This window comes from Lepus europaeus, chromosome 15, assembly GCF_033115175.1.
Source record: "Lepus europaeus isolate LE1 chromosome 15, mLepTim1.pri, whole genome shotgun sequence".
Taxonomy (NCBI): domain Eukaryota; kingdom Metazoa; phylum Chordata; class Mammalia; order Lagomorpha; family Leporidae; genus Lepus; species Lepus europaeus.
The window spans coordinates 953,187-961,120 of NC_084841.1; the positions used below are offsets into that span (position 1 = coordinate 953,187).

Below are 7,934 nucleotides of genomic sequence, written 5' to 3' on the forward strand. Positions count from 1 at the left end.
TTCTGCATGCAGCCCCCAGCCCCACAGCACGTGGTCGTGGATCTTTGAGAGATCTTTGATTTCCTGGTTCACTCCCCGAATGCCCCCGCCCATGAGGGCTGAACCAGGCCCAAGCCCCAGAACTCGGCAGGGCCCCAAGTCCTGGAGCCTCCAGGTGCCTTAGCTGAGCGGGAAGCAGAGTGGGGACTGACCCAGGCACCCGATACGGCACAGGGGTGTCGCAAGCCACAGCTTTGCTGCCACACGTCTCGCCCTGGTTTTGATGCTAGGAGGGGAGGCGGCCCCTGCGGCTGGGGGGAGCGCCCCCTAGCTCCAGGTGGTGCCCAGGATCCCCCGCAGAGGCCCCCATCCCCATCCTCCCCAGAGGCGCGAGGAGGCTGTCTCAGGGCCCACAGTCTGTTCCGGCCCTGGGAGCCCCCAGGCTGCACCCCCAGAACTCTCCTCTTGGGAGAAGGCCTTTGCTCTAAAGCCGATGCGGACACCTTGGAGGGCCACCCCCTCCTCCCTCCTCTGCGCCCTCCCCTCCCCCGCCCCCCACTGTAGGCTCCCTCCTGGCAGGGCCTTTGTCTGGGGTCGTATCACAGGGTCACAGCGCTTCCTTCCTGGGCCCCTTGCCTTCCCAGGAGGTGACCCTGGGTGAGCTGTCCAGTGCCTTCAGGTGGTAGCCCACGGGGAACGGAAGCCCTGCCCAGCATCACCTGGAGGGAGGTGACCCAGGTGGGGGCTTTGGCTGTCACATGAGTCCCCTAAGGAGCCAGCACCCTCCTGGGACCTGGCAGGAGGGGGAACCCCCTACTGGCTGTGCCGGGGGGGGGGGGGGGGGGGGGCAGGGCTGTAGTTTGGGGCGGCCCAAAGCTGTTCCCACAGTGAGGCTCCTCTGCTCCGCGCGGTGGCCTGAACCCTGGGGAGAGGCCACTCAGACTCCACTGGCCTCCCAGGCCACAGAGGACACTGCGGGCAGGGTCGCGGCATCTGCGGGGCAGGCGGGGCTGCCCACGGCCCCAGCCACCTGTGGGTGGGCCTAGGGGACAGGTGGGGGGAGCAAAGGAGAAAGGAAGGTAGGAGAGAGAGAAGGGGGAGAGAGGGGGGAGGGGCAGAGAAAGAGACACACAGAAACAGAGGGGCAGAGACAGAAAAAAAGACACACACACACACACACACACAGAGAGAGAGAGGGAGAGGGAGAGAGAACCCAGAGGGCCGGGTCGCGCGTGCTCTCAGGCGGCCGCTTTAAATCTTAATTGGCCGCCTCTTAAACATCATTTAGGGTCTGGCGACCCCGGCTCGCCCTAGTCCAGAGGGTGCCCTGTCAGACTCCAGCACCTCGCCGGGCCTCTCCCTTAAGTTAAAAAAAAAGTAAAAAAAATCAAAAATAAATTAAGAGAAGAAGGAAAAAAAAAAAAAAAAAAAAAAAGAACGGAGAGAAGGAAGATGGAGCCGTCAGCGCGGTCCGGGGTCGATAAAGCTTTCAGCCCGCGCCGCTCTCCGCAGCCCGTGTCCCGCGGCTACGAGCGTTAATGGAGCCGAGGACGCGGCGGCCGCGCGGGAGGGCCGTATATTTCCCGCGCGGCTCCCGCTCGCCCGCCCGCGCCGCTGTCAGACCCGCTTAATGAAAAGTAACGCGCCGCTGATTGCGGTTTCATTCGGGCGCCACGTAGGAGCGCGGTGCGTTGGACACCCCCGCCCGGCGCCTTCGCCTGCGCCACGCCTGGGCGCGCTGCGGGGACGCGGCCGCCCCCGGGCCCTGCCCCAGGCCCTCCGCCCCGCCCGGAGGCCGCGCGGGGACCCCCGAGCCCCCGGCCCGCCGGAGGGCCCCACTTGGCGGCCTCTCAGTGCGTTCCGGAACCCGCGGTCGCCAGCCAATTCCCCGCCGCGCGGGGTTCCGACGGCCGGAGCCACGGGAGCGACGGGGGTCCCCGCACCAGGGACCGCGCCAGGCGCGGGCGGCCGCGGGAGCGCTCGGCGCCCCGGGCCCAGCGGGCCCCCGCCGCGCCGCCCTGGCCTGGGCGCCGGGCCCAGGTGCCAGCCCGGGCTGTGCGCCTCGGCGGCCGCCGGCGCCCGGCTTTGTCTGGGCCCGCGGCGGGGGCGCGCTCGGCGGCCGCATTAGCATTCGCGGCGCCCCCGCCGCGGCCCGCGCGCCCTCCCCGGGGACTCCACTTTCGCTCCTCCTGTCAAGTCCCCTTGACTCCTTGCTTCTGCCCTTTTATCTGTTACAACTAATTCGCGTTCTCCTGCCCTTTTCAGCCCGAGACGTGGGCTTCCCGCGCAGCCGCCGCTGCCAGCGAGCTCGCGGAGCGCCGCGCCGCTGGAAATTGCGGGGTTCACTGTCAAAATGAAAATTTCACTTCAAATTATCTTGGCTGATGCTCGCTCGCCAGGCCGGGGGCTCCTGCCGCAGCCTTTTGACAGGCACATCAGCGGTGAGCTTCCGGATCTCGATAATATCATCCAAGAGCGCGAAAGTCAATACGGTGACAGCGCGGGGCCGGCTACAATCCAATTACCGCGCGGCCGCCGGCGCCCGCCCCATCCGTCGGGGCTCGGGGCGGGGCCCCGCTCGGGCGGCCCGGGCGGCCCGGGCCCCGCCGCGCGCGGGGGCGAGGGCGGTTCCCGGCGCCCAGATAGCCCGAGCCTTTCCTGGGGACCCAAGACCCCCCGAGGCTCCGGGCTGGCCCCCGCTCCAGGCTCGCTGGAGCGAGAAAGCGCCGGCCTCGCGTGCCCCTCGCCGAGGTCCCACCTCTAGCCAGGGGCTCCGCGGCTGTCAGTCTCTGTCCGGGTCCCTGCCTCCCCAGGGCGCCCGCCCAGGCTCGCGGACCTCTCCGACCTCCTCGGCAGCGGGGCGGGGCGGCACGGGAGACGGGCGGGTGGAAGTGGGCTTTGGGGGCAAGGCCAGGCAGGGCCGGCCCGCGCGCTCCCAGCCCGTGGGGGCCCGGCGGGTTCCTTCCCCAGCCCTCCTCGGCCCGCCTCACCTCCCGTCCGCGGCTAAGGACGCATTTCAGTCCCTGGAGCGGGGGGGGGGGGGGGGGGGGAAGGGGGGGAGTGGGGTCCTGCGGACTTGGGATCCCAGGCCCCGTCCCACAGCCCGGGGGAGTCTCCTACACCAGCGTCCTGCGGCGGCGAAGTTCTAGGTCGGACGCGCTCAAGTCCGGTGAGGCAGCCCCCGCACCTTCACGCGAGGCCTCGCTTCCCGGCGGAGGTCCCGGGGCCAGTCCCCACCGCAGCTCGCCCTTTCCCGGGGGACTGGCACCGCCTCCTCTGCGGGGTGTGGGTGTTGAGTTCACTTTGCAATGCAGACACCATCACTGGGTTTTATTGGTTTTGTTATAGGAGCCTCTCTCGAAGCAGGCAGTTACTGGTGTGGACATAAGTTTAGAAGCCGTCACTGTACCAAGTGTGAGCAGTGGTGCATGGGGAGGGGGGAGTGTGCTGTCGGTGCGGGCCGAAGCGCGATGCGCGGGCGCCCACACAGGCCGGGGACGCTGCCTGCCGACCCCCGCATGCCTCAGACCCGAAAGGAGAGGCGCGCCCGGGCAACTGAGACTCCTTCGCTCCCTTTGCTCTGTGCGCGCGCTCTCCGCTCGGGTCCTCGAGTTCCGGGGGACAAACCGGGACGACTCGACCAGGTAGGGTCGGCGTGCCCGGCCGGCCGGACAGCGCGCGGCCTGTCCACGGCCCCAGGAGCCCGAGTCCAGGTCCTCCCCTTCCGGTGGGCTGCCGGCCAGGTAGGCTGCGCTCTGGCCTGCCTGCGGACACTGGTCAGAGAGTCCGCGCCGCCTGCGCGCCTCGGCTCGGCTCCGCCCGCGTTAGGCGCAGAAGGGCTTGCCGCCGGCCTTGGGCACCGCCAGCAACTCCGGGGCGTCGGGGGGCGCGGCGGGAGGGAAGGCGCGCGCCGTCAGCACGTTGGCGCCCGCCCCCAGCGAGCGTCCCAGCGGCCCCGGGTCCAGGAGGGCGCCCTTGGCGGTGGCCCAGGCCTGGTTCAAAGTGCTGTGCCTAAGGATGGGGTCGTGGAACACCCCGTCCACCCAGTTTCTGAGACTGGTCACGGGGGAGTCCTGGTGCCTGTCCAGGGCGCCGGAGGGGGACGCCGCAGGCACCGACGACGCGGCTGCGGGCACAGCGGGGCCTTGGCGCTTGAGCATGCACGACGGAAACTCAGTCTGGCTCAGGGTGGTGGCGGCCGCCGTGGCCGTTTGCGCCAGGGACCAGATGCGCGGCTTAGCCTCGAGGCCCGCCGGCGCTGCGGCTGGCGCGAAGCCCAACTTGGCCTCGCACGCCTGCGGGCCGCCCTCCGCGCCAGGCGACGGCTCTGGTCCGGCCACTGCGCTCCGGAGGCAGCTCCGGGCCCTCTCTAGGTCCTCGTCCAGGGCGGCTGCACCACCGGCCGCCAAGGGCATGGAGAGGGCGCCGGAGACCTCCTTGGTCGGGGCGCCGGCACCGTCGGGCGCCGCGGGGACGCGCTCCAGGCCGCCGTCCAGGGGCTGGAAGGGCGCTTTCAGCTCGCACTCCGGGGTCTCCGCCTCCAGGGGATCGAAGTCGTCCAGGTCACTAAGTTGCAGCTCCTTTTCCTCTTTGCCGACCGGGTCTGTCGGGAGAGAGCACGTGGCCAGTGGAGGGCCAGAGGTCAGCGGGTCAGCTGCAGCCCCCGCCCGCAGCCCACCCTGGACCTGAGAGAAGCACCCGCGTCGCCCACAGGCAGCTTCCGACCCACACCCGGGGCGCTGCCCGCTCAGGACCACAAGCCTTGGCCGTGCGTGCCGGCTCCGCGGGGCGCCCCGGGGGCAGGCTCAGGGGCCCAGGCACAGCAGGCAGACCCCCGCCCGCACCTCCGCTCTTGGCGCCCTTAGGGGCCTCCTCCCGCACGGCGTCCTCGCCGCCCTCCTCCTCCTCGCCCTCCGCGAAGGGCCGCTTCTCGTCGGCGCACTTGTTCCGCGGCGGCCACGTCATCTTGTTCTCCTTCTTGAGGCGCCGGCGCGCGTTGGCGAACCAGGTGGAGACCTGCGTGAGGGTCATCTTGGTGATGATGGCCAGCATGATCTTCTCGCCCTTGGTGGGGTAGGGGTTCTTGCGGTGCTCCTGCAGCCAGGCCTTGAGCGTGCTGGTGGTCTCCCGCGTGGCGTTCTTGCGCCGCGTGCCGCTGTCCACGGTCCCGTACCTGGAGACAGGCCCAACCATGGGGCACCGGCCGCGGAGCCCGTGCCACGGGCAGCCCTGGGGCGCGGCGGGCTTGGCTTGGCTGGGCAGGGGTTATACTTAGGGTCGGAAGGCCCCGTGGGAGCCGTGCGAGGATGTTGTTAAAACCACAGGGAGCCTGGACCCTCACCAAAGGGATAGGGCTGAGTGATGGGGCTCCTGCCGCACCCCTCTGGGCCCCCTCCCCACAAACATGCCTCAGACACGGGACCGCACCCTGACAAAGCCACCCGCGGGCATCTAGTCCGCAGGGGCTCAGCGGGCTTTCTCGGGTTCCGTTTGTAACGGTGCCCGTGGACCTCGGGCAGGCTGTCGCTGGGCGCAGGGTCACTGGGCCGGAGGAAAGCTGCCCCACATCGTGGCACTGCGGGCAGTGCTGAGCCCCGACGCGGGAGGGCCGGGGCCGCTGTGGCCCGCAGGACGCCGGCCAGGGAGTCGCCCGCGACCCAGGACTGGCGTGGTGTTGGCTGGCGGCGGACACGCAGCGGCCCTGCGGTGGGAGCCGGCAGGACCTCACCTGTCGTACGGGTACTGGCCCAGGGCCGGCTCGTACGGGTAGTAGGCGGCGGCGGCGGCGGCGGCGGGCGCGAGCCCCGCATGCGCAGACCCCGTCCCGTCCTTGGAGTCGAAGCCGTTCTGCGGGGGCGAGGAGTCGGGTGGCGGCGTCGCGCAGATCCCGCTCGGCCCCGCCCCACCCCGAGGCTCCGGCCTCCTCCCCGCCCGTTCGAGCCCCAGCCCCGACCGAGGAGGGAGGGCGCGGTCGAGGGGCGGAGGAGAGGACGAAGAGCGGGGAGGGGCGCTGGGGTGGGGGCTCGGGGAGGCGGGGCGGGGGAGGGGCGAGCGCATGCACGCCCGGTCGCTGCCGGCGACCACGTCGGGGTCCCAGGGCGACCCCAGGGCAATGACGGCGTCCCACACGGCAGCCCGCCTGGCCGTCCCCTCGCGCGAGCATTGGGGGTGCGGGGCGCCCCTCACCAGCGAGTAGAAGGCAGACGCGTCGGAGCCGTAGGTTACGTAGTTGCCGTAGCCCTGCGAGCCCCCGTAGGGGCCTCCGTAGACGCCGAGCGCTGCGGCCGAGTTCAGCTCGTGGCGCGCGGTGGCCAGCAGCCGGCTCTCGTAGACCGGGCAGTAGACAGGCGCCTGGGCCGAGGCGGCGGGCCCGGGCTCGGCCAGCGTCCGGCCGCCCGACTCGCAGCACGCGCTCAGGGAGTTGGCGGCCATCAGGAACTGCGGGGAGAGGGCGGCGAGGAAGCGCGGGGCCCTGGGGGCGCTCCGGCCGCCTGTGGCCACGCAGGGCCCGCTCCGGGCCCCCGGGTCAACGACACCTTCGTGAGCCACGTGTCTCCTTGTCCGCCGGCTCCGCGGGTCTGGGGGCTCCGACGGGAATGTGGACCCCCCCCCCCCCGCCCAGCCGGGTTTTCACGGCGCCCCTGCCCTCCCAGAGCCGAGCGGTGTCCACCGCTGGAGGAGGGGTCGCGCGGCACGAGCCAGGCCCTGCCCGCCGGCCGGGACGGGGCCTCGGTGCGCCCCGCATCCTGCTCCTTACCTGTGGGGCCGAGGAGTAGGGGTATCCGAACTGCGTGTAGGACATGGCGGGCGTGGCCGGCGGGGTCCTGCTCGGGGACGCGGCCGCGGCTGCAGGCTGGGGGCTCCTAGGCGCTGGGAGGGCGGAGCGGGAGAGCCGGTTAATGCGTGCACGCGCTCCGCAAACTTTTCTAACGCGGGGAGAAAGTCAGCCGCGAGGGCCGCAGCGGCTGGCTCTTAGCTTCTGGGATCCGGAGCCTCGAGGAGCTCTGGGGCCGCGCGGCCTCGCAGCGGCGACAGCAAAGCATCTTTGCCACCCACCCCCCGCAAAAAAACCAGGGTGCGTGGGGATAACGGGGCGCGCGTCCCCACCGTGGCCGACGTGCTCGCGTTAAGCGGCCCTGGCTCTGACGTCAGCACAGGCCCCTGCCCGGCTTGGCCGCGGGCGCGCGGGTCACTTGGCGGGGCCGAGCCGCGCACCCCGGGCCGGCGAAGGGGCCTGGGGCCTTCCCGCGTGCATCCCGCCCCCGGAACCGACATTGCGCCGAAGCGCGGGGTTCTCCTTAGTCACCGAGGACTGAAGCACTTTTAATTAGAAATTAATTAACGAGCAGCTGCTCCTGCCCGCCCCGCTGCCATCATTCGTCTCAATTACAAATGAGGCCTGGGAGGGACACGCGACCGAGCCTTCGCCGCGGATGTCACCGACAGTTAAAATGAACCGCGCGCCGGCGGCAGCCCCAGCCTCTCCCCGCCATTGTCTGCAGGCTCGGCCACACCTCCCAGCCGCTCCGGCCCGACCACGAAGGGCGCTGGGAGCCACCTGCGGCCGCGAGAGCGCCGGCCCCGGGGGGCGAGATGTCCTCGGCGCGAGGTCACCCAGGCCTTCCCCACAGCCGGACACTACGCCCCGGGACTGGTGGCCCCGGTGCTGCGCGGCCTCCCCGGAGAGCGCCGGCCCCGCGCCGCCTCGGGCCCTCTGGGGCTCCGCGCAGCCAGCCGCCCTGGCCTCCCCTCCCCGCCTCGCCCCCCATCCCTCCCCCGCGGGCCGCCCGGCTCCGGTCGCTCCCGGTCTCCCGCGGCTGCGCCGGGCGCCGCCAGCCGTCCCCGCGCGCTCTGAAGAGCAGGTTTCCCAACTCGGCCCCGGGGCCCCTCCTTGCCGGCCTGGGCGCGGGGGAGGGGGGCGCCGGGCAAAAGCGCCCTCCCCCTGTCCGCCTTTG

At 71.4% G+C, this 7,934-nt stretch overlaps 1 protein-coding gene across 1 annotated transcript; it reads right to left on the minus strand.

Moving 5' to 3' along the window:
* Positions 1-3,803: 3,803 nt before the first annotated feature.
* On the minus strand, positions 3,804-6,781 carry IRX4 (iroquois homeobox 4). Its single transcript, XM_062212199.1, has 5 exons — positions 6,737-6,781; positions 6,166-6,417; positions 5,708-5,826; positions 4,824-5,152; positions 3,804-4,582 (listed from the first exon to the last, which is right to left on the minus strand). Exons 1-5 carry the CDS (start codon positions 6,779-6,781, stop codon positions 3,804-3,806), a joined length of 1,524 nt encoding a protein of 507 aa, XP_062068183.1.
* Positions 6,782-7,934: the final 1,153 nt, after the last annotated feature.